General features: G+C 46.5%; 1 protein-coding gene across 2 annotated transcripts in view; it reads right to left on the bottom strand.

The window, feature by feature from the left end:
* Positions 1-3,206: 3,206 nt before the first annotated feature.
* The window catches only part of LOC119390192 (beta-1,4-glucuronyltransferase 1), a 106,579-nt gene continuing 82,807 nt past the window's right edge, over positions 3,207-26,978 (bottom strand). For both annotated transcript variants that reach the window (XM_037657759.2, XM_037657758.2), the window contains exons 2-3: positions 5,504-7,098; positions 3,207-3,524 (exon numbers count right to left, since the gene is read on the bottom strand). In XM_037657759.2, coding sequence (XP_037513687.1) covers positions 3,327-3,524; positions 5,504-6,778 — 1,473 coding nt within the window. In that variant the 5' untranslated portion in view covers positions 6,779-7,098 and the 3' untranslated portion in view covers positions 3,207-3,326. The remainder of the gene's footprint in view (positions 3,525-5,503; positions 7,099-26,978) is intronic.

The following is a 26,978-nucleotide window of genomic DNA, read 5'->3' as shown; positions in this document are numbered from 1 at the left end:
TCCTTTCGCGCAGCTTGCACTAAGTCGCGCAAGGCTGGGTGGGTCGCAGCAGAGCTGGTGAGCACCTAGCTATAGGTCCTGGCTTGGCTAGGCTTTTACCCTCTCACCACTCTCTTTTCCACCCCTTGCTTCACTATACTACACATAACTACGCTTGCTCTCTGCAAGAATTTTTTTTCGCCAAGAATTTGTCTCTTTCCCTTTCTTTCTTTCTCTTTCTCTGTACTCGTCCTCACGCCTATCAGGGTTATTGCATCCCACGACGTAGAAATGGGCGCACGTGTTCTGGGACTGAAGAAGAAGGCAACAATAAGTGAGAGAGCGCGTTCCGGTTCATGATGATGATAATTTTCCGTCTACAACGCTTGGCAAACCTCGAGCACAACAGCTCTAAAGAGAGAGAGAGAGAAGAACTTTATGAAAATGCCTGCAGGGACGATGAGGCTCCCTCCACGAAGGGGGGACGAGCTTTCATCGCTACACGGCCATTACGTCAGTCTCGTGCGTTGTGTTCCTCGAGGCCTTGCTTCCTCGCTACTTCAACACAACAGCTGTGCTGTAAAAATATATTTATGAGGTCAGCAAGCTTCTTAAAGGGGCTCTGCAACGCCGTTTGAGCGCAGTCAAGAAGCGTTGCCGACCTATAGTAAAGTTCAGATGTCCAGTACTTCGCCTGTCTCCCAGTGTGAGTACGAGTTGCATAGAGTATCATCATCACAATCAAGGCCCGAATATCATTGCATTGCATGCAGATGGGAATGTACAATTCTGCTTCAAAAGTAGCCAAAAATTGCTTGCTGTCTCCTTCGCAATGTCGTCATAAACTGCGCGAGTAAAGCTTTACTTCATGGACAATGGGCTGGCGGACGATCCCGGAGTCCACGTGCTGTGTCTTGTATAATACCGTGGCCACTACGATAGGCCGCCACATGACGGCGGCGCCACGCACGTTTGAACGGAGTCGCCAATACGTTCAAGAAAGAAAGAGAAAATGCTCAAGGCCATCACACACGGCGACGCAATTTTAGGTCCGCGCATCACCTTTTTCCGTCCCCCTTCTGAGGTTTCCACAGCTCTCGTATAGCGACGAAAGAGAGAGAGAGAGAAAGCGCACGGTTTGTGCATAACTCCGCTTATAACAACCAACCAATTTCGGGGATTAAAAAATAACAAGAATTGTTGTAGCAGATAGGTCTCGGATGCAAAAGAGTCCTACATTAATTTATGAAAACTACATTTTATGAAAACTTAGAGAGGTGTTGCAAGGCTACCTTAAAAAAAGTCGCAGTTTCGCCGCAAAGGGCGAAGCAATGAATGCGATAGCAAGAAAAGCGGCCCGTGATGGACGCGATGCGACGCTGCACTAACATCTGACCCCCGGCAGCAACTACCACGCGAGCAGACAACGGAAGGGCAAGGTTCTCTCTCCGCAAATATTAGAAGGAGCGAGCGAGCTGGCCGACGACTTCCCGTTGCGCTCCTCGCGCCATCTCGCTGGTAATGAAAAACCGCTTATAAGCGCCTGCCGTCTCTGACTCCTGTTGGCGGTAAAGGGTGTGTATGTAACGCTCGCCGTTAGCTGCCTGAAGTATCTGCGCTTTGTGGCGTAGTGGCTAGCGCCACGCGCTATGGAGCGAGAGGTCACTGGTTTGATTCCGTGCTTCGGAAGCATTTTTTCTTAATTATTTTTCTTTGGCACTTTTATATATATATACATACTTATACGGTGCATGACGGCGCCGGCAAAAGCCAGCCGAGACTGTGCATATAATTGCTATCGCAATGAAAAATAAAAGTACATCAGTTACAATCCGCTATTTTTGAAGCATCCAGTTACTCACTCCGGAAGTAAACATGCTGCTTTTCTTGTGTCCACGCTGGTAAATTCGCAAATGGTCACACAAGCGTTATGTGGTGGAGAACGCCCCGAAGAAGGGCATAATGGGAGTTCTTTAATATATCTTTATCTCTTGATTGGAGCGTTAAGAAGAAATGATATAAGGCTGAGGTTCTTTAAAAACAGAGGAAACTGCGACAGACAAGTCCTCCACAGGTGGTGGTTGTGGTGATGGTGATGGTGATTAAAAACATTTATTGAAATAAAATAAAGGAAAGAAGGACGGCGACTATGACGACCGACGCCTGCGCGGTCCTGGCCGCTGCCGCCATTTGAACGTCAGGATCAGAGCTGTGCGTCGGTGCCTCCCACTACTCCGGGCTTTGTGCGACTCTTCGCGGGGCCGGAAGCTGAAAAAAAATAATGGCTGGATACGACAGCCCAATTTTACGGTCGATATGTCGAGTTTACGTACGGGACAGATAATTGATTACCGCATCGAAAAGAAAGTCAGTTTCGCCGCAAGGACGAAGCAATCAATGCGATCACAAATTGTAATGTATACGAAGTCAGGCTAGGAGCTCACTTTTTTATCATGCGACTTGATGTAACTGAACAAGACGCTGGCGTAAGGAAACGCGGCCACGGCAGCGAGCGAAGCGACCTTCGTGTGTTTATGGCTTCAACGCAAACTTTGCGATGTAGGCCTACAACATGTAGGCCTACAAATGTGTGAGCTGTCTTCTGATCCCTTCTAAAGATACGTCACGCGCGACCACGGGCGACGCAACCCCTCACCGGCGCCCATCCATGCGCCTTTCTGGCGCGTTTCACCTCTGTTCGAGCCGCGACCGTCGGCAGTCCTCACACGTGTTCACTCGCACATAGAACGTACGACACGCGAGGCGATGTTATCCATTTGCACTTTGTACGAAATCTCACGGTGACGGCAAAAATGCGCCGGTAGTGTTCGTATAATTGCTATCGCAATAAAAGGAAGACATTATTAAAGTATGTTACTGCCATTGCCAACTTTACACGGCCCGGAGGAATTACTTTCACATATCCTTAGTGCCTCATCGGGAATTCGTTGTCGATTCGCATGACATTTACGCTGACCATTGGCAGCTTCTCGCTGCTATAGAGTAGTCCTCTAGGTCACTCTGCTACTGCTACTGCCATAGGCGCTGCGTGTGCTAAAGCATGTCTTCCAACAGTGGTGCAATCGCTCTTTGCTTTTCTTATTTAATTATTGGCGCCAGTATGCCCTATGGCATAAGCTCTGTGAATTAAAACGTGTCAAGCCTCTGCTTTTGGAAAAGATGATAGCAGGACTTCAGTCAAGGAAACCACGAGAAGACGCAGTAAGTAAAACACGGGCGGAGGTACTTTATATAACACAGATTTTGTATATATTACACGAGTTTTTTTCCAAGCACTCGCAGGCACGCAAGCACACACAATCACACACGCACTGAAAAGGGGTTTGCTAACAGTCCTTGGCAAGCGCCGGGTAGCGAGACTTGAGGCTGTTCATGATTCGCGCGTGGTGCGCATTGTTCACTTTCACGAAGGGCACCCTGCGTCGCTCCTCGCTTGCGATGATGGTCTTGATGCCGGGTGCATGCACCAGGAAAGCGTTGTCCAGGATGTGGAAGTCGTAGCCGCGCAAGCACAACTCGTAGCTCTGGACCAAAGAAAGAGCGAAATAAGTGTTAGAACGTTAAACTCAGTGTGCGTAGCCTCGCGCCATGCGATTAAATCGCGCGTCTGGCGGCCACTTAGTAGCACTATACCGATTTTTCGCATTTGTAACGATCGCTGTCTTAAAACGGCGCACGCTCAGGACAACCACCCTCTCACAGAGAACAAAATCCTAGGGCACTGGCCTATACCCGGTCTTCAACACGAGCCGCTCTTAAGTCAATGAACTTTATTCATAAATTGTCCTAGGGAGCCGATTCCCTTCAAAGGGGAGGGTCGGCTGCGGGCTGCACTCAGGTGGGGACAGAAAGGGCGGGCCTGTCCGCCGAATTGCAAGCCCTCTGGACGAGCCGCTCCGAGGGAGTTGTTGCGGTTTCTTCGAGAAACCGGACTGAATGACAAACTGTGACTATTTGTAGACAATGTTGGTGTGTTCTAAAGTCAGGACTGTTTAGTTTGTTTTGTCATCTACTGTCGTCACAGACTCTTCTTCTTCTCTTTCATTCTTTTACATGCCCTTTCCAAGTGCAGGGTAACGAACCGGAGGCTTCCTCTGGTTAACCTCCCTGTATTTCCTTTCTCTCTTTCTCTAGCTAAATTTAGCGACAGGCCGTCGTCACCGAAGTTATCTGAATGACTTATCGACAGCTCTAAGAAACAGTAGGTGACATGTGTTGCTGCATCAGAAGCGCTATAACCACGTTCGAAAATCCTAACAGCAGCATGGAATGCATGCATTTCTCCAAGCACGTTCCGAATGCGAATGATACTGTGTGAATCAACGTGAATGTATCGGCATATACTGTGTTTCCTTTCCCTGCTAGTCCGCTGTGTAGCTATAAATGCGCGTCATACAGCATGGAAGAAAAACCTCTTTGATCGGTACGCCACCCTGCGCAGCTCCCACCTCGACGTCCAACTTTGGGCTACCCAGGAAGCCCCCGAGGCGGCGAAGAGACAAGACCTCGACGTCCCCACGTGGGAGGCCTAGGCCCAGTCAGCTAAACTGCTGGTTTCAATAAAAGCTTATTCAATAAACTGAGTACCTTGACAGACGAAAACATGCACCCATGGGTGAATTCTCTGCGTTCAGAATTGCAAATAGCTCATACTTCCGTGAAAGCACAGGTGGGTTAAGGTTGTTCTGTGGGATTTAACGTCCCAAAGTGACTCACACGATTATAGACAACGCAGTGGAACGCTCCGCATAATTTCAACCACCTGGGGTTCTTTAACGTGCACTGAAATCGCACAGTACACGGGCCTCCACCATTTCGCCTCCATCGAGATGCGATCGCCCCGGCCGTGATCTAGCTCGCAGCTTTCGGGTCAGCAGCCGACCACCGTAACTGCACTGAGTCAACGCGGCATCTACAGATGGGTTTATTGACGTCCCTGATGCTTTCGAAGGGCAAACCTGTACACAGGCGCGAAAATGAATCGCCATCTGTGGCACTTTGTCAGCAAGGTCAGAGGTCTGACAATAGCAGGGGTTGCTGAAAGACTGTAGCCCGATCGGGACACGGTAGTTAGTAAACAGCAACGGCGGCAAACCCGCTATACTCTGCAAACTCTACCCAGCATGCCGGTAAAATTTTATCGCACGAACACTGTACGTACACTCTAGAAACAGCTCGCATTGATTGAAGTGTCTTTTTGTACAACAACTTGCAGCCGTCATCTGGATCGCTTGTTCCCTGAAAACTCGGCGCAAGCCGCTTTCCAATCAAGAATGCTATGCCCCGCTGATATCGTGCGCGCCGTTCGTGACCTGGAAATGCCGGGCAGGCGGCGATAACGCAAGGAGACTCGGCTGAATAATCGTTATGGGATCGAAAGACGCCCCAAGTGCACACTTCCTTTTTAGAGCGTAACATTCGAGAGACTGGTAACGTTAAAGAACAATGCAGTCACATAGATACGCTTCAGGCGCCACACTTTAAAACGCTGCGTCATGCTCACCTGCGACATCTTGTCCCGCTTGCCCTCCCACGTCAGCTCTTCGGCGTAGAAAGGGTCGTCGTTGGTGCCGATGTAAATGGGTTCCCAGGACCGCTTGGTGCGGTCGCGCTTGGTCGTGGTGAGGATGCCCAGGACGTCGTCCTCGGCCGGCACGTACTCGACCCACTCCTCGCGCTTGGGGAACTTCTGGCACTGGTCGCAGACCCACTTGTGGAAGAAGATGGCGGACTTGTTGCGCAGCATATCGACCAGGACTCGCTTGGTCAGCGGAGGCCGCTGCTTGGCCTGCACCTCGAAGATGGGCAGCACGAACACCTGCGGCGCCATCGCCTCGGTGGCGTTGCGACGCCAGCGCTCGGCGACCAAGTTCATGAAACGCGGAATCACGTTGGCGCTCGGGTACAGCTCGATGTCCGAGGCGAGGATGTAGCGCGTGCGCGCCCGGCGCCGCGCGACATTTCGGAGCACGTTGATCGGGTAGGTCATCTTGTGCGCCTTGCGGAACTGCGCGTACTCCCGCTCCATCGCGTCCGAGGCGCACGAGCCGTTCCAGGACTGGAGGAAGTCCGCGGAAGAAGACGAGTTGACCACGACTGCCGCCGGCGGCGCGTGGTCTCGGTCGTACACCATGTGCCACGTCACGTTCGCGCTCACGCACGGGTCGTCGCAGTGGCGCAGGAAGGCGATCTTGTCCAGCGCGACTGCGTAGTCGGTGCCCGGCGCGAAGACGGCCACGGAGATGGGGCCTTGCCATCGGGAGCACAGTACTGGGACGTGCTGTAGGAACTCGTGCGTTGCCTGCGTCGTGAGGGTGACGCTGTCGTTGAACGGCACAGAAAGGTCCGAGGGTATGAAGTCCTCCTGAACGACGTACTTGGACGACACCGCCGATTCCTTTTTTGGCGTGGAGTTGATCCCGTTGCCAAATGCGCCGCCACTGATGATTCGACCGAGACGCGCTGCGTCCGGCGCGCGGGTTGTGGCTACCTTTGACTGGAGCGGTTGTCTGTTCTGGAACTGAGGTTTGTCGACGACGTTCGCCGGCGCAGCTTTGACCGGTTGTGACTGTGGTGGTGGCATCGGTGGTGAAGCCTTCGCGACGAATTCAGCGGCGTCCTGCAGCGAGTGATTGGCGACGACTAGCACACACGGCTTCACGTCCGTTCGGGGCATCTGGAAGCATATCATGTTGTACACAGCGAGCAGTATGTTGACAGTGACGAAGATGCGGTACGCGAGACGGAGCTCGGGCCTGTTGGAGCCAGCCATCGCCATTGTTTCTCCCGGCAGCAGTCCTCTCGAAGGGCACAAGTTATACAGTAGGCACCGAACCCGCTTACGTCATCGTTTCAGCCCGGCGATGTGTACGACGAAGCGGTGACGTCTGCGCCACGAAATGAAACTACCGGCGAAGAAAACATCGGTACTAATCTCTAAGATAGCATAGGTTTAACTATCGCCGGTTCGCCGGTGTGCCACCCGGAATGATGCCTTTGTCCTGCAGCCAGCACAAGACTCTCGCTGTGTCGTCGGGCTCCACAATGGGACAGCGATTGGGACGTGGCCTCCATCTCGCACTTGGAAATGGTGGAGCCCTGCGATCAAGTCAGAAAAAGAGGGTGAGTTGCATCACATCCGCATGTCTCATGTACTGACGGAAGCAGATTTAACTAGCAACGTCACTGTCCGCGCTGCTTGTATACGTACAGTCTAGCGCGATTTGAAGGTTATCGCGCGAGCGTAGACCGGCATAGCGGCACATTTCGGAACAGTGAAAATCAAGATTACGCAATCTTCTCTCCCTCGTTGGCTGTTCCGTGCTACAACAATGGCCCTTACGACGAACTCTTCACCTTTTCTCTCTAATTTTAAGCTTTCCTTTCGTTGCGATCAAGCGTATACTTAGTTGACCCTTATCTCCTGCGGACGATAACGAAATTGATGGGAAATCGCGCTCGACTGTATACCCTTATGAAAATGACTGTTGATTTTCCATTGCCGGAGTATGATCGAATTATTGATTTTATTGATTATCAATGATTCCGCAATACTCATTGACTTGCTTCAATACTTCGTCAACAACATTTCTGTTGAGCAGTTCGCAATAAAAATATCATTGACTCATTTCTATTGAAATACCGTTGAGGGAATATTTCGTCGACAATAATTCTGTTGAGCACTTGGCAATAAATATTTCATTGACTCATTTCAATCGAAATACCATTGAGGGAATATTTCCTCAACAATAATTTTGTTGACCATTTTGCAATAAAAATTTCATTGACTCATTTTTATCGAAATACCATTGAGGACATGATTCGTAAACAATATTTCTGTTGACCATTTTGCAATAAAAATTTTATTGACTCATTTCTATCGAAATACTATTGAGGACATAATTCGTAAACAATATTTCTGTTGAACACTTTGCAATAAAAATTTCATTGACGCAATTATTTTGAAATACAATTGAGGAAATATTTCACCAACAGTATTTCTGTTGAGTATAGTTTGGAATAAAAATGTCATTGACGCAATTATGTCGAAATACCATCGAGGCATTATTCACTGCCAGTGGAACTTGGTGCAATCAATGCCTCATAATTTTTGATACTGTAGGTCAGTCCAAAACGCGCGCACACACACACACACACACACACACACACACACACACACACACACACACACACACACACACACACACACACACACACACACACACACACACACACACACGCGCGCGCGCGCAAATACACACACGGACGCGCAACACATGCGCGTGCGCACTGGTCAAAGTTCTGACTGACGAAGCCTGTGCCACGGTCAAAACGTTCACAAACCAGTAAAACGCACGCAATTTTCGAAGTACGCCCTTTCATTTCTCTAACCATATGTGTACCGGACCTACAGAACTTCCTCGTACCCTTATAACGGACCTACAGAACTTCCTCGTACCCTTACCATTGAAACTCCACGTTTCTTTTGTGAACACTCTTCGCAGTGCACTCTCTTCTCGACCGATCCTTTATTGTAAAACCACGGCCGGTCTGGAGGCGCGCGCTCTCTCCGCCCCGCCCGCCCCCCTCAATCCGCCCCCCACATGGTTACACCTGTGATGTGCGTGTCGTTCATTCTCATCGTTATTTACCACTAATGTCCTATTTACCCACCCGAGAAGAGATTTTCTTTTTTTTGCACGGGTTCTTTGACTCTAACCCTCCTGGGATCAATGATGCTATAAAAACGCATCAGAAACTTGTAAATTCTGTCTTGTATACATATATATACGCACGCACGCGCGCACACGCACACACACACACAAACACACACACACACACACACACACACACACACACACACACACACACACACACACACAAACGCGCGTGCGCGCTGGTCGAAGTCTTCACGAAGGCTGTGCCACGGCCAAAACGTTCACAAACCAGTATAATGCACGCAGTTTTCGTAAGTACGCCCTTTCATTTCTCCAACCATATGTGCATCGGACCTACAGAACTTCCTCGCAACCTTACCTTTGAAACTCCACGTTTCTTTTGTGAACATTCGTCGCAGTCCGCTCTTCTCGACCGATCCTTTATTGTAAAACCACGGCCGGTCTGGAGGCGCGCGCTCGCTCCGCGCCCCCCCCCCCCCCGCCCCGCCCCTCCCTCCTGGTTTCGCCGGTCGTTCTCATCGTTCTTTACCACTAATGTCTTATTTAACCATCTGAGAACAGTTTTTGTGTATGCACGGGTTCTTTGACTCTAACCCTCCTGGGATCAATGATGCTATAAAACGCATCGAAACTTGTAAATTTTGTCTTGTATTTATAGATCGCACTTTTAACGAACACAGTAACTCACAAAAGAAACTAATATAACTGCAAGGACCGTATGGTCTTTCCGCCTTCGTTTGTCCATTGCCAAGGACAACGTATTTCATGGAATACTCCAAAGCGCAATGTCGAAGCGGGATAACGGTCACGCTGAACACAGCAAAACAGCCTCTTTAAAGACATAAATAGCAGAATTCAGTGCAGTATTGCTGTTTCTGTTACTATTCAGTATACACAGTACGTGGGCTTTCTTTTCGAATATAAACGAACTTGCCCAGAAACGAAGTTTGTTAAACTACTATTTTGTCGATTAGCTGTCGCCTTTCAACAAATAAGTATTTTCTCCTGCTTTTATTACGACGACGTGCAATGTACTTTTGAATAGTGTTTAAATGGGCAATTTCAAATTGATAGTAACTTGCTTACATGCCCAACTTAGAATATATCAATTAAGGCTAACAAAGTACATCAATAAGAAAGAAGCTGCAGCTGAATCACACTAAGGGCGAGGCATTGATGGTGCCATTGGTTCGTTGCTCAATACGAAGAGGCAGGCACGTAGAAACGAGTTCTTTTTTTTTTTTTCGGGGGGGGGGGGGGGGGGGCTTGCCTACGTGCCTGCGAAGAGGTATTAAGGAGCACAGTGAACACTTGTTGTCAAAAGGCCCCGGTTTTCGACGTGCTTTTGTTTTGCACACGCACGGACGTGCACACTTAGCCAGCCGTAAAGACAGCAGCTGTTACTTTTAGCAGTAATTAAAACGTACCACTCGTGTACAGATGCTGTATATTTTTAAACAGCAAAAGCGCAGTAGTAGTAGTAGTATTAAGAACCGATCAGACGCGGTTGACGCGTTGCGGCCGTTGCGGCCGCCCGATTGTACACTACAGTACAGGCGCGCGTCCGAGAAAGAAGTGGTGAACAAGCTATGGCCTCCAAGATTGCGCGCCGGCGTATCAGAGGCCATGAACAGGGAGATGCAGTCGACGGAAGGGAGAGAGAGTTGCCGCAACTCAGTTCAAGGATTCAAATCGCCCGCTGAGCGAGAGAGCCAATCAGTTCAAACCGAAGAACGCGCACGCGCAGAGACGTCAGTGAACACGTGACGTTTTCAAACGGGTTCCGTTGAAAGGCTCCCTGCGCTCGCTGCGATGTGGTGTTTCGCGCATCTATTTTTACCGTGTTTATCAATATTACGTGCGGTTATCGTTGTTGAATGAACACGTACTACTTACATCGCGTGTCGGGACGTTCGGGTCGTTGTTTGACATGGAATCGACGGCGGCGATGCGTCGTCGTGGCACCAACCAACGGACGCGAGCTTTGAACAAGAGCGCAAGCGCGGGCCGTTTGACGAGACAGTCGCCGCAGCGGATACAACACCTCGGTGAGTTCAAGAATGTTACCAAATTGCGTTACTGAGTTACCTTAGTGCATGAAAACTTTTATGCAGGTAAGAGTGCCTGGGCGGGCGGCCAGTTACCACAGAAGGGATGCTGCGCAAGAGCAAGGGCCTGCTAAAAAAGTATGCATTGTGCTAGTATCGCTGCTTTCTGTGCTCTTCGTTATACCTTTCTATGGAGCGGTTGCCGTGTGCGTTGATTACAGTTGAAAACAAGCTGAAGAATGCGCGTTCCATTACGGGATTCTGTGCTCCTGCCACGCACGCCTTGTGTTGTTGAGCCGTTATAACTTGGCTGCACGAGATCGTCGCTTGGAGCGACTTGCACATTGCCTTGTCGCCGTAAAAGTGGGTCCGCTTTTAAACATACTGGTCGTTCCACACCCTTTCTGTGGTGTAAATGCAATTGAAGTTATAGTTCCATAAGCATAGGTATAATGAATTAACTTGCAAAGGTAGACGGGGACGCAGGTAGGAAGACACAATGCTGTCATGCACACGCTATACTGCTCAGAGCATCTGTCTCTGGTTGCGTCGGCGTCTACCGTGCTGCGTCGTTTTTGCAAGTAATTAGCACAGTTGCCTTCTGGCTACGCAAGGTCGCGGCTCGTAGCACCTAGATGTGTGCTGGATGCCCATTGAAGCAATGCATTTGTCTGAATCACGCTATGGATACTGGTAGTAACAGGAAGTACACACATCAAGTCGCACAGCATGCATGTAGTGTGTGTGTTTTATTTTTGGACATTACATATTTTTTATAAACGTTGTGTGACAGTCAGGCTCCTGTCATTTTCGCTCATGAACTTGAAGTCGAGGCGGAAATACTTTGCCGCAAGCAAAATTACATTTACGCTGTTAATTAACAACTCGTTCATCCACTTTTTAATTATTGAGGGAGGTAGTTTATATTAAAAAGATATAGTGTGTGCCAAGTTGTGGCATGCCGTTTTTTTTTTTTTTGAAATCGCGTGAGTTGCACGTTATCCGAGATATTCAACTTCCAATTTTAAGGTTGATATCGAAACTGGGCGCGGGACACGCGGCGTGTCTGAACTGCACGTGACAAGGAAGGGACGACATTTCAAGCAAAACTTGGTATGCGCTAAATTGTCATGCACCACAACTTTCTAATATAAACAACTGCACTCAAGTCAGCAATTAAAAAGTAGGTAATGAGTGCTTGATATTTAGTGTCAGTTCAATTAAGCTTATTAAGCAAGTACATGCTCTTTTTGTTGCTGTGTTTGTGTGATAAAAATTGGGTCAGATATCTGACATGCCATTTCATATTTTCTTTGATGAACCATACACGTTCTACTACAAATTCTTGTAACAGGGAATGGCACCATTGCAAAAGCTTCTTATCCCAAATGGTAAATGGTTTAGGCTGTGCTGGTGCATTGAAACACTACTTGATTGTGTTGTACTGTATAGTCCTTGTTTTCCTTGGTGCTTTGCTAAAGAAAGAGGAAATTGAAAGGGGGTTCTTATTTGCAGGATGTACAACTAAGATCTAGCATTCAGTGAAACTGGTGACAATGCTGCTTTAGTTTATGAAGTAGTTAATTAGAGAATGCAATTTCTGATATCTGTATATGTGTTTGCAGATCACAGTGAGGTTACTGGTTCTCAGGCGTGATTACAGCACTGAGAAATTGAACAAACTAAAAAAGAATGGAATAGATCAAGGGGCTCAGTTTTTTTGTTCGACAAAACCTGATGAAGCCAAGGGAGGTATAGGGGAGATTATTCGTAGTTTTTAAAAGTAGTGTAGTAATTATGACATAAAGAGGAATTAATGTAGACAAAAATACATTCTGCTGCCAGGGCCTGAACCTACAACAAAGTGTTGCATCTCATACTCCACCACTCTAGCTACGACATAGTCGTTCTCTCATCCACCCCACTGGGCACTTCTGTGTGTGTAATCCCGGCAGTGCCACACCGGCATTCGTAGTCATGCTGGTGTCGCATAGCCCGTGAAATCTACGAGCTGGTAGCTGATCAATAAACCGTCATGAGATACCTGAGGGCATAAAGTTTGCTGGCACGAGGCCCTCGCTATTAAAGAACAAAAGAACGGGAGTGGATCAAGGGCTCATTAAATTGAACAGGCACTTCTAGTGTAAAGGACCAGGTCTGCACATGAATGGACTTTAGTACAGCAAGGATAGTTGTTTCAGAGAGAGGCAAATTGGGCATGTTGCTAAAGCGTGCCCAAGATTTAATGAAAGTAAGAACAGCAGAGGGACAGAAAAACTGACACAGTGCTCAATCTTTTCTGTCCCGTCTGGCATTCTTGCTCTTTTACTGAATCTTAAGCTTTTTTGAAATCTCCACATTCATGATGTCATACAATAAATGGGCTCATTGTCATCCATTCTGCAAATTGAGCACACGTATATTTATTTAATATTTTGATGGGAGTGCTCCTGGAGTTTTCTTGTGTTCAAATTACCTATATGGCAAGCTGTATATCTCACCCTTTTGTAATACACAATTGTAGCAAAATTCGACAACTAATGCAAATTACAATTATTTGCAGTGACCCACTGCTACTCTAATACTGTTCTTAATGCATCCTGGGCCTATTTTCGAGGACAATTTTGGTATATAATGATATGCCTGTGTTAAGCCATCATGCTTAATATTACTACTTGTGTACTGTAAGGACTCTTTGTGCACAAGTTGACGGAACTTTTTGTGGTATCTGTTATGCATGTATCCAGCAGCTCAAGAGACCTGAAGTGGTGGACAGCTTGCTGTGAAAGATGGAAGCGTTCTTCCTGCAAGTCTGGACAAGGCCATATTAAATGGTATTTATTTGTTTCCATCAATACAAATCGACCGTTTAGACCCTTTCAATTGAGAGACCTATTGCTCCTATATTGTGAGCAACTCCAAGACAGGAAACAATATGTAATAGCAAGTGCATGTCATATACATGTTCCACTTGGCCATTCATGCTTGTGGCCACCTGCTTCTGGTAGGATGTGCTGAAAAAATATGTTGTCAGCTACCTGCACAGCGCCATAGCAGGATATCTCACTGTTTGAGGAAACTTGGGACATCTATGCGAGGCAGAATTAACAAATTGATTTTCAGAGTTTCATGATAAAGTAAAACTTGGTAAAACAAGTTGTAAGGTATGCATGCTTGTGTGTTAGAGTGCCGTCTTTGGCATTGTATTTGCCCTAACCAAGTTGTGCCAATGAACTGGCAGCGGACTATGGCATTCAAGTATTATTCTTTACGTTTATGTGCAAAACAGCAATAACGAAGAGCAAGACTGGTAGAGCACAGCCAGAGTGCTGACTACGAACTGAATGTTATTAGTAAAATCCAGCCATATATTGCAGTTTCAAAAAGTAATTTTCACAGAGGAAAGGAAGAAAGGGACACATCAGGTGTCTTATCATTGAGTGATGTTAATTCCGCTGCCATATCTATTAATGGCGTGCTGACTATCTTGTCACCAGATGAAGCAAATTTTTGCATGCACGCTCCTTGTACTGTAATGCTCAGTGACTTCCATATTCTTTTTTACATTGTTTGGCCCCTGCCACGGTGGTCTAGTGGTTATGGCGCCCGAAGTTTGCGGGATCGAATCCCGGTCGCGGCGGCTGCATTTTTGATGGAGGCGAAAATGTTTGAGGCCCGTGTACTTAGATTTAGGTGCACGTTAAAGAACCCCAGGTGTTCGAAATTTCCGGAGTCCTCCACTATGGCATCTCTCATAATCATATCGTGGTTTTGGGTCATAAAACCCCTGATATTATTACATTGTTTGCGCATTCCATAGCTTGGTCGTTAACATTGTCCCGTCTGCTTGTTTAAAACTTCACTACAAGCTAATAGGATATTGTATTCCAGATGAGTTATTCGATGTCTTGTGTGATTGGTGGTCCCCTTATATTTGCATGTGATGTTTGGTGCTTGTTTGCCGGTAAGCACCTAGCCCATTTATAACACGCCGTCAATCAACTTCGCCGCTAAGTTAGGGAAAACGTGTTTAACTTTTTTCATCATGCTGACTAAATCAAACAGCTCTGAACAGGCGTTTGATGTCTGCTATTTTTCGCTTCTTACAAACTGTGACATGTACCTTGGAATACCACTGTGAAACTGTTCAACTCTTTCGTGATTTCTTACTTCAAAAGGAGCATTTGGTTGTCGTAGACTGCTTGTCAGTAAGTGTGGGTTTATAGTTATAAAAAAAATGTTCTTACAAGTATATCCCACAGTGAGTATGCCACTTTTGAAACAGAACATTTCTTATAGCTGTTGTGTTCTGCAGGCTTTAGTCTAATCAGCTTGCATAACTGCAGTAAAGCCAAAGTAAAATGGTGTTCTGAAGTTTGAAAACACACTTCATTGTCAGCCGTGTTATTAGGTTTGTTTGTAGAGAAGCCTATGAAGAGTAATTATGACATACAAAATGCACTTAACAGCATATCAGCTTGTACGATGCAAATTAAATTGAAGCTACTCTTAATTCTTGTGGCGTGGTGGAATTTTGTTTAGGAGCAATGAAAATATGCTACACGATACGAACTTCCAAAAGCTGTTTGCATCTCACTTGGGTAAACAGACAAAATTACTTCAAAATGTCTCGTAGTTTTTGTAAGTTTTCTTAGTAAACATATTGTTACTCAGTAGGCAAAGTTAAATAAGAGAGTTGGGCTAGTTTGTGTGATTGCTTTAGCTGTGACATATCTCCTAACGCCTATGCGGAACAGGAAAATGAAGAGTGAAGGGGCAGAGGCAGCTCAATATTTTTGGCAGCTCAACTGCCAGAGAGTGCTAGGCTTCAGCTGACGAAATTGAAACAATCAGACATGCAAGGAAGTCACTTTACGTGCAAGCAAATCCACTGAGCAATGCACTCTATTTATTTGACTGTTAAAACTAAAAACGTAACTCGTGTTTTTAACTAGATAAGTGGGCTCTGACTGCTCTCTAGACAGACAGGCAGTAAGACTGCTGCATTTTCATGGCTGGTGATAAATATGTAAGCGTGCCATTTTTGAACTCGCTGGGCAAGAAGTGGCATATCTTAAGAAGCTTAGCAACAGTGACTTCTGTCGCCAGTGAAACTTTTTTTGCTGGCCTGCTTAAATGATATTCTGGCACACTTGTTGGATCATTTGTTTGTCCATTGGGGATACTCTGGGTTTGCGAATGAATTTAAGCAGTTGAAGGCAAGAGCTCTGCCCTGTCTCTCCTCTTATGTTTGTTATATGTCTAGCTGAAAATTATGTTGCAGCCAAAGCAGTAAAGTATGGTTCACACCTTTGACATAGAAGGTATTCATAAAGCTCTGGCACAGCGTGCTTTTCGTTCTTGCCCTCTTTTGCATTTTTACTGGGGAACGCAATGTGCTGGTCATGCACTGCAGTTATACCCATACAGAACTAATCAAATAATTTCATCGTGACGTGTGCAAAGATTGTTATATTTTTCTAGTGGAACTTTTAGTTATAAGTGCCCTGTCCTTCTGTCGCAGGCTTCATCTGTCACAAATCGCTGGCCACGAATGTAAAGAATACCTTGGCCCCACTTCTGTCGAGGGAACCGAAGTTGCCTGAACAGATGAAGAGCGGTGGTGCTACCAATAGTGAACGACTGTGATTTTATAATGTGCAAGTGTATGAAAAATCTCGTTACACTAATTTAACGTTAATTGCATTCACTAGTCAAGTGTCAATATTGTAATGTGTAAGTTTATGCACAGTTGCATTAAGTGAGCGCTCATTCAAGCTTCAAGTTCGCAATCATATATTTTGGTGGTATTCATAGGGCACACATTCCACTTTAAATTGTGATCTGCTCCTTTACTGAGGGTGCATGCAGGTCCTTGAAACGATTGAAAACCCTTGAAAAAGTAAAAGTACATTTTTAAAGCCCTGAAACCCTTGGAATTTCTTAGCATATAGTGTCCAATATTGACAATACTAATTTCTTTCGGTGTTCTGTAAAGATTTGTCTAGCAAACTGAGGGAACATGTCATGCTCAGTGATGATTCGGCTACTGTGTTTACCTTGCTTGCATCACTGCTTTACCGATCATTCATTTCGTTTCCGCAACTGTCGGTCCGCCTTCTCCCCCTTTCTCTTGATTTGGCTTCTTGGGACTCGACTTCACTGGAAACTTCCAGCGCTTATGCTAGTTTCTCTTCTTCTATAGCAAGCTCACTACTTGTGATAGATCTTCTAGCTCAACAAACATCCACTGTCCTATAATGCAGGCAAAATGTGAAAAAAAAGTTGATGCTTTGTGCTAGAAACCAAGTACTTCTGACTAAAGCTGATGGCACTGCTGCTCAGGCTTAGTGATTGACTCCCATGTAGTGATTGTTATTGATCTTTTGTGTAGGCAAGAACCTTGACTTTGTATGTAGAGGATATTTGCTAAGTTGATTGCTCTGCTGGCATACATCCAATTCGCACTTGACTCAATTGTTATCAAAGCCCAAAAACAGGAGAAGCATGATGACTGCATGGAGTCAAAAATGTATTCAACGATCGAATTGTAAAAATTGGGAATAAAATTTTGAAGCGGTCATTACTATTTTGTTGTTTAGCAGGTCAGTACTCGGAAAAAGTAGAAGCGTCGTACATCACCGTCATAAAACTAAACAGTTTCTCAATGCCTGAAAAAGTGAGACGGGGGAACTGAACAAGATTACTTATCTAATATAAAAGATGTCCCAGCAGCTTCATTAATGCTGTGAATTTTGTGCACAGTAGGAAGCTAATATGATCAGGTAGAGTATCGGACGCATTATCTCAAGGTTGTAGATTTGGTCCCTATCAGCAGCAAGTTGATTTTTCATCCTGTTTAATTCCTTGCCATTTATGTCATAATTACTACTCTACAGTTAAAACCTACAAATTATGTCCTTTATACTTTCCTTGGCTTCATTGTCTCTCGGTTCTGACTTGGCTAAATCCCATTTTTTACTTCAAATGCATAAAGCTCCCCGTATTGTTTTGGAAACTTCGTTAGAGCAGGAAATTGATACTTGTGATGCTGCCTTCCATCCTCCAAGAACCTTCTATAGGAATCCTTGAAGATCCTTGAATTTGGGCTTTGAAACCAGTGTGAGCCCTGTTCACTCCTTCTGCACATTTCTTCCCGTAGTGTGTGTGCCTTGTCAGCAGTGTTTATGCACTTTTTTACCTTCTGATACTTGTAGTTGTCTAAAATTTATTTATTAAAGTGGTGCTTTACATAGTGTTTAACTTATTTTGTCAACTTGGATGCGGTTTGCACATTACAGTGGGAAGTTCTTGCTATGTCAAACCACAAATACTTAGAAACTTGAACAAAAGTTGTTGCTTAAAAATAAATATTTTACTTAGAAAACTGTTCTCTTCTTTTTTCCCAAGTTACACAGAAACTCGGCTAGTGTCCATTAAAACAAGCTAATAGAGAAGAATAGAAGTTCATGGCAGTGTTAATGTGTTGCTGCTTGGCATGTGCCTTGGTGTCGCCAATCTCGGGTGCAAGTATAAGTGTCGTTTACTCACAGGTGTTTGCACCCTGCAAACACTACCTGAATGGACAAAGGGAGCCATGTATACCGCTAAAATATGACCTGTGTGAATATCTGTTGGTAGAGGAGACTGGTATATAGCTTTGGCTGTGAGAGACTTCGAGATATAATACGGATTTGAGTAAGTTTTAAACATTACCTCCTTTGCTGCACCTTACAGCGTGTGAAAAACAAGCAGTGTATTCATAAACGATGATGCTAAAGGTTTTATTCCAGCTGGCAGCAATCTGAATGTATGTTGCGTAATTGAGATTATTGTTGTTTTGAAAGAATGGGCAAATGAAAATGTAGGCACTTATGTACTGCAGGCCAAAGGTGACCTAGCTAGGCCTGCAGTACACATGTACTTACATATACATTTGGCCGTTTTCCCAAATCAAGAATGATCTCAGTCAGGCTATGAGCGTCACCCATGTTTCATTGACCTTTCAGTGTTGAATGTGAAAACCCTATCAACAATGCTTCAATTTGACGTTCACCGTTTCTTCAACGATAAATCAATATTGATTTCCTTAATGGTCGTTCAATTGAAAGTCGTGGGCCAATTTTCAATACTAGTCAACAGCTAGCGCAACGAAATTTCACTTGAACCACAACGTATTTTCAATTGACATTTCTTTTCCTCTCAATGATAAATCAATGTTGATTTGCATAATGGTCTTTCAATTGAAAGTCGCGGGCCAATTTTCAATACTGGTCAACAGCTACCGCAACGAAATTTCACTTGAACCACAACGTATTTTCAATTGACGTTTCTTTTCCTCTCAATGATAAATCAATGTTGATTTGCGTAATGGTCTTTCAATTGAAAGTCGCGGGCCAATTTTCAATACTGGTCAATAGCTTGCTCAACGGTTTTTCTATTGATCCACAATGCATTTTCAATTGACGTTTCTTTTCCTCTCAACGATATATCGATGTTGATTTACAACATGGTCTTTCAATTGAAAGTCGCGGGCCAATTTTCAATACTGGTCAACAGTTTTCTCAACAGTTTTTCTATTGATCCACAATGTATTTTCAGTGCCATCTGTTGACATTGCTCAATAACTTCTCAATGGTTTTTCAATGAGAATTTTTGTAAGGGTATACATGGTGCTGTCGCGGGCGCCTCGCGGCTCTTGCATAGATAGGGAATCGCGCCAACGGCTGATGGGAATAAGGCCGGCATAAGACGTGAACGGAGCATGAACGGTGTGTTTTGAGCTGTTCTTTGTTCTTAGCAATTTTAAACTGCGAAGAGGAAACGTCAGCAGTGGCGACCGTCGTGTAGATATGCATTCACCACGCTTACGGCAATCAGCTTGTCTCATGTGTACGAAGCGGGAAACAGTGGCGACAGTGCAACGTATGCCCTTTTAGTCTATGTTATCGCCAGTTTGCTGTATCGGTTTAGCCTCTAGTTTGCCGGTAGGCCTCAAGCAATGCATAGCCAGGAAAAAATGGTGCAAAGGGTAGCAGTGCACTGCGTCCTTAAGTGTCGCAAGCGGACGTACAAAACCACGATTGAGAAAGTTTATCACTATTCAAACGTTATCACTGCACTGTACATCTACCACATAAAGCTGTGGGTATTTTAGTGTCCCCACCTTCTTGTTTTTTTTTCGTTTTTTTTCGATATGCATTACGGCAAATCCTCCAAATTAAAGAAGAATTGTTTCCGCACGTTTAATCGTGTTTCTATTTGAATTAATAATTGAGGTCTAAATATGTCACGCGAAGACATAAAGATTGGATCATGCACAGTACGGAAAGAAACATGGTGGTGGCGGGGATCTGCAATAAATTACTGATTGCGCAGAAGTGAATGTGAAAGATCTACGCATTTCGCACCCACCATGATAGCTGAGCAGCTATAATGCTGCACTGCTCAGCTTGAGCACGCGATTCGATACCCTGCCGCTACGGCCACATTTCGATGGGCGTGATACGCAAAAGCACCCGCTTATATAGTTGGAATCAGAGCACGTTAAGGAGCTGCAGGTGGTCCACTACGGCGCCCACTACGGAGTCGCTCACTACAGCGCGCGCCTCATGATTATAGCGTTGTCTTGGCACGTAACACCCCAAAAATTTATTTCTTTGCTTTATTTCGTAAATACTGCGCAATATGTGGTAACCAGTGGCGTAGGCAGAACTTTTTTTTGAGGGGGGGGGGGGCACCTCCCTGATCCGACATGGGGTATGGGCAGATAAGTGTGATCGAGTGTAATTATGTGATCTGTATCCTATAGGGAAAAAATTATAGAGAGCGGGGGGGGGGGGGGCATGGGCCAGGTGTGCCACCCCCTGGCTACGCCACTGGTGGTATAGCAGTCATCTTTAAAGCAGGAGCGAATAGAAATGACCTCCCTTAGACGCTGCCAGAGTGTTCCCTACAGTTACTATCGAATCTGTAGAATATGGTACCAATACTTAGCTCAGGGCCACGATAAGCTTGTAGCACTGATTAGAGATGCTTCGTCGTCACGTATCCGCCGCGTTATGTGACACTTCCAAACTGCTCGCCGGTTGACGATACAAAACGGTAGGTAACGCCACAGCAGTATGATGGATACATTGCGTTTACACGGTACGTACGACAAAGGCGTTTACTGCTTTAAGCGTAGCATTTATCGTTCACCTTTCAACTGATAACTGTTGCCGTGATAGCGAACAAGAAACACGCGCTGCCCGCGAGAAGAAATTAAAGGAGCTAAATTCGGTGCCCATAGGAATTAAACTGGAACCGTCTGTTAAATATAGTGAATGGTTTAATTTGCGTGAACTTCACGTTTCGCGCACTTTTTACATAGGCTTCTGTTAGCGTTCGTTTGATCGATCTTGCTATTAACTTTGTAAAGGCGTTTATTGACGGCACTAGGCGACGATGCACAACGGCGACAGGCAAAGCAGAGCGCGGACTCTGAGCGCGAGGGGCGTGCTCTCAGAGAAGAGCCGAAGAGAACGACCCACTAAAGGCGCTCGAGAGGACGGCCCATTACAGACTTCCAACGCTTCGCTACAACTTAAACACCGACTGTAGTCACTCCTCGGTTCAGGCAGCCCAATAAGGAGGAAAACATGAAATTAGTTGTGGCATAGACATTCATAGACGTAAAGTACTTGTACTAGATATATAAACGCCATACAAGGACGTTTACGCTCGAAAAATCCGGGATTGCAAATATTTTCTTAAGGTAGCAACACGCAGTAACCATCATTTTGTACGCCCAATTGCGCTATATAGGAAGTATTAAGGCGAAAGCCTTTAATGTCTCATACTCGCGGCGTCCGCCGTCCCCCGTCCGTCCGTGCCCTGGAACGGTGCCAGCTGTGGCCTCTCCCCCTCACACGCTCTTAGCAATCACGTGATGGCACAGCGGCGCATAGCAACAGTTGCGTGTGGCTCTTTTCAACGCGCGTTGCACAACGCGGCGGTGGCTTCCAGCGGTGGCGTCCGACGGCGGCGTAGCTGGACACCATAGCTGGACGCCGCCGACGCGTCCAGTCGAGATGGCTCCCAAGCGGCCCGGTGATGATTCCATCGCAAGCGGTTAGGAGAAGCGCCCCAAGAATGTGGATTCCCCCGATACCATGGCATAGTCAGTCGAATGGCCACACGCTTTCGCCGAACAAACTTTGGAACTTACAAAGCGTCCTTAAATTTTTGTACAAAATTTATTACAAATGCATGACACCCAGGCAGGCATTTCTTTAGTATGACGACGATCAGCAGCGCGACAAGTAGTTGGGAAAATTTTATTGGAGATCAAGTTATCAATAGCCATATGGATGGGTTACTTTCGTCAGGAACAACGATCTCTTACTTTATAATTATCGTAACATTTACGTCAACGGAGCAAAACCACTTTATCTCCAAGCGGGCGCCACCCGAAAAGAGCACCATTTCGAGACACACCAGGGGCAAACCGCAGCTTCACCTTCGCCGGTAATGCGTTGCCAGTGCTTCCACTCCACCATTTTCTTTTTAAGGCAAAAGCCTTAGATGCCTCATCAGACGCGAAACTTGACCGTCGGCGTCCCGCGGCGTCGGGGACCAGTGATGCAAAAATCATCACGTGATGACGTCACCATATGACATCACAGATCGCCATAATTTGCGACGCCAATATGACGTCATCGTGACGTCACGTGACGTACGTCATATGATTACGTCATCCCATGACATCGCAGATTGGTCAAAGGTGGCCCGATCACGGAGGCTATGCAAAATCAGGTGAGGTGCCTTCGATCTTGGAGACAGTGCCAAACGACGTTAGGTTCAAAAAGCTTTCAAAGGGTGGCGGGGCAGAATCGATACATCGACAGTGAAGAAAAAGAAGATGGCTTTCGCCTTCGCGTCGTCTTAAGCGAACGCATGAGGTTTTTAAATGCTCCTTGGTTGAACCTAGGAGGATTTAAATGAACCTCCTCCCTGCCTTCTCCTTTTCTGTTTCTTTCCTTGGTTGAACCTGATCCTTCCCTTGTGATTAACTCGTAACAGACGTGTAAACGGCGTCATTCCAAGCTTTTTCTTTATATCGCAGGCGACGGGTCTCAAACTCACCTTAGCTAGCAAGCCGCAGTCACGAAATTTTGTCTCCTGCAAGGGTCGGGACAGTGACGAAAGTTCGAGCGGAGGGTGGGGGGCGGGGGGGGGGGGGGGGGGGGCGGGAGGAGCTTGAAAAAATGTCACCTAAGTTGCCATTTGAAAGAAGGCCTTTCTGATATCTCATATATGGGTCATGTGTGAAGGGAATTTGACGTCAGGTTTCGAAAAACATATCGATAGTGATCTCCAGAATTACTGAAATCTGGACGCCCATTCTGAAATATAGTTTTTGTTCCACGTTTATGTTTGCACACATGGTGATCGCATACGGTACGGTACGGTACGGAGAACTTTACTTAAAGATCCGGAGAAGTGCCACCCCTTAGGGTGACACCGCGGGCCGCTCCCACGTGGGGACAGTTAGACCTAGCCTAACCGCCGCATCGCAGGCTCTCTGGACAGCCCAAAGTTGACGCTGATATTCCGAGCTCTTGAGGGCCGAGCTCCATTGCTGCTCTGTGAGGTTCTTATCCCCACGTAACGAGGGGCACCGCCAAAGCATGTGCTCTAAATCGCACGTTCCCCCGCAGCCAGGGCATTGCGAGCTGAAGTCACTTGGAAATAGACAGTGCATGAAACCGAGATTCGGATAAGAATTAGTTTGCAGCATCCTAAGGGTCATCGCCTGGGGTCTCGTGAGCTTTTTGTGTGGTGGAGGAAATACTCTTCTTTCCAGATAGAAATGCTTTGTGAGTTCATTAAATGTGAATAAAGTGTCTCGGAACTCTTGAACCCTGCTCTCTGACAAGGCTTCTCCTTCCGCGCGGAAAGTTAGTACGCGCGCTTGGGAGTGGGCGATGTCGTTGAGGTTGGTGAGCGAGTCCAAATTTTGACCTAGGTGTGCCGGGAACCAAATAATTGTGTGCATAGTTATGGTCCTGTTCTTAAGAATCTCATGTGCCTCTTTCGCTATGGAGCCCGAGGCAAACGCCCTGACTGCCGATCTAGAATCCGAGTAGATTTGCGTCCTCTTGTCATCCAAGAGCGCCAGAGCAATAGCAACCTGCTCCGCTTTAGAAGAGGTGGTCTCAGTCAGGGAGGCCGACGAGATGATTTCACCTCTATTACCTATTGCGACCACGGCATAGTGAGATGAGCGACCATATTGTGCCGCATCTACGAAGCAGACCGATTGAGGATCATCCTTGATCTTCAGGATCGCAATCGCTCTTGCTCTACGCCTTCCCTCATTGTGCTGCGGATGCATATTGCGAGGGATCGGTGCGACAAGAATATTTTCTCTTTGCTCCTCGGTGATTGGATGGCTTCTCTCCTCTGCCAACACTGGATTGAGGCCGAGAATGGCTAAGATTCTTCTCCATGCCAAAGAGCAGGATAGTCGAGCAAGTTGGGCTGATTCTTGTGCTTCGATGATTTCATCCAGCGTATTGTGCACGCCTAATTGACAGAGGCGTTCTGTGCTAGCCGTCATCGGAATGCCTAGCACCCTTTTGATGCTTTTCCGAATGACGGTGTTAAGCTTCTTTTTCTCGAAGTTGTGCCAGGTGTGCATGGCCGCTACGTAGATGATGTGGCTCATGAGGAAGGCATGAAAAATCCGGAGTAAATTGTCTTCTTTCAGGCCTCCTCTTCTATTAGACACCCTAGTATTGAGTCTGATGACCATTTCCGTTTTCTTGGTAATCCTTTCCAACGTAAGCCTATTGGATCCATTGGATTCGATAACCATGCCCAACATGCGTATGGACTCGACTCTAGGAATGAGGTTTCCATCACGTGTGGTTAGCCTGATATCGACATCTGCGAGTGGCTTCCATCCCCTGGGCTTGGGACCTCGTCTGATTGGTCTATAAGGAGTAACTCGGACTCACTGGGGGAACATTTTAGTCTCGTGTTTTCCAGGTATGACTCAACCTCATTGACTGCTGACTGGAGACTCGCCTCAACATCTCCTTCACATCCCTTGGTGCACCATATAGTTATGTCATCTGCATAGATTGTGTGACTAACACCGTCTATAGCAGAGAGCTTTTCCGAGAGGCCTCTCATTGTTATGTTAAATAATAGCGGTGAAACGACCGCTCCCTGCGGTGTTCCTCTAGGGCCAAGCTCGAAAGCCTCTGTTGTTAGGTCTCCGATTTTAAGTGTCGCTTTCCGCTCCTTGAGAAAGGAGCTGATGTAACTGTGAAAGGCTGCGCCCAAATTGAGATCCGATATGGCATTCAGAATGTGTGCGTGATACACGTTGTCAAAAGCTTTTTCCAAATCTAAACCCGGAATAGCCCGGATATCTCTGGTTGGATTGTCGATTATTTGACACTTGATGAGCTTCATCGCATCCTGCGTCGACAAAGCCGGACGGAAGCCAACCATGTTGTATGGAAATAAATTGCTCTTCTCTACATGGTCCGGAATGCGTTTGTGAATGACATGCTCTGCAACCTTCCCCACGCATGACGTGAGGGAGATGGGTCGAAGGCTTGCGAGTCCTGGGGGTTTTCCCGGCTTCGGAATGAGTACCACCGATGCGGACTTCCAGGTCTCTGGAACCAAACCCTACTTCCAGACCCGATTTATTTCTTCAGTGAGATAGTCGATGGAGTCGTCATCCAGGTTCCTGAGAGCCCTGTTGGAAATTCCGTCCGGACCAGAGGCAGACCTACCATTTAGGTTATGTAATACTGCCCTGACTTCGCTGGTGCTGAATGGTTCGTCAAGAGTTGAATTGGGCTCGCCCTTGTACGTAGGATAGTCCGTCGGACGTACGCTACCAACCGGAAGATATCTGTTTGCCAACTTATCCGCAATGACGTCTATGGGTTCCGACCGTTTCGCTTCATGAAGGACCTTTTCTATCGCGTGCCTCTAATTAGACTTGGAATTCGTGTCGTCTAGGAGGTGTTTGAGCAAGTTCCATTTTCCTCCGACTCTCATCTGACCATCTACAGAGTTACAGAGTTCATCCCATTGCTGCTTAGCTAGCACCTGACAATGCTCTTGAACAGTCCTGTTCAGTTCTGCAATCTTTTTTCGAAGCTTCCGATTGAGCCTCTGGCCTTTCCATCGGTCAAGGAGTGACGTTTTAGCCTCCAGAAGATGCGCCAACCTGCTGTCCATCCTGTCGACTTCGAGGTCGGTCTGGACTAACTTCGTGGCCGCCTTGACGTCCTCTTTTAATTGTTCAGACCATCGGTCCAAATCAGGAGGTGAGTGTTGGGACTGCCCACGCTTTTCTCGCAGTGTTCGAAACAGGTCCCAGTCTATGACGGTAAAGCTTCTTTCCACAAACATGCTAGTGGCTAAGATATGGTGATCGCTGCCAAGATCTGTCTATAAGTTTGACCAGGTCATCGAATCGACATTTTTGACAAATGTAAGATCTGGCACAGAGTCTCTAGAGCACGAATTGCCAATTCTAGTTGGGAAAGCCGGATCAGTGATTAAAGTGAGGTTATGGTTGGCTGCACTTTGCCATAGGTCGATGCCTTTGTGGGTATTCTGGGGATATCCCCACGCCCGATGCGGCGCATTGAAGTCCCCAGCTATGATTAGAGGGGAATTCTTTGCTTTACTAGCCGCTCTGGCAATGATCCCTGCGAATCCTTGCCTGAGATCCGAAGGCGTACTGTATATATTGAGTACGAAAATGCTGTCCTTGTTTAGATTACCGGGTATAATTTCTATTAGGGAGTACTCTACTTTCCTTGCGGGATCGTTAATGCTGTGAGAGATAAAAGTGCTTCTATTGGTTACAAGGGTGCTGATGCCCCTTTTCTCTTTATCGTGAATCGTGTACGCCTTGTAGCCCGGTAGTGAGACCGAGTCTGTGAGCGTTTCTTGTAGAAGAATGACGTGCGGTTTTTCCTGATGCGAGCGGATGAACTGCTGAAGGACATTCCTCTTGCGCTGGAATCCCCTACAGTTCCACTGCCAAATTCTAATCGGCTTGTGGTTTGCTGCCATGATTATGATTGAAGGCTAGCTGGTCGTAGAAGATGCCGCGAGATGCAGCCGCTGTCTGTTCGGCCGAGGTGGAACTAGTCTTTTTTCCTTTGGTAGGATCTGGGGTTTGACTCATAGAGAATACATGCTTCTCAAGCTCGTCATGTCGGAGACTGAG

The sequence above is a fragment of the Rhipicephalus sanguineus genome, chromosome 4, assembly GCF_013339695.2.
Source record: "Rhipicephalus sanguineus isolate Rsan-2018 chromosome 4, BIME_Rsan_1.4, whole genome shotgun sequence".
NCBI classification, from domain to species: Eukaryota; Metazoa; Arthropoda; class Arachnida; order Ixodida; family Ixodidae; genus Rhipicephalus; species Rhipicephalus sanguineus.
This window is presented reverse-complemented; position numbering and strand designations above follow the sequence as displayed.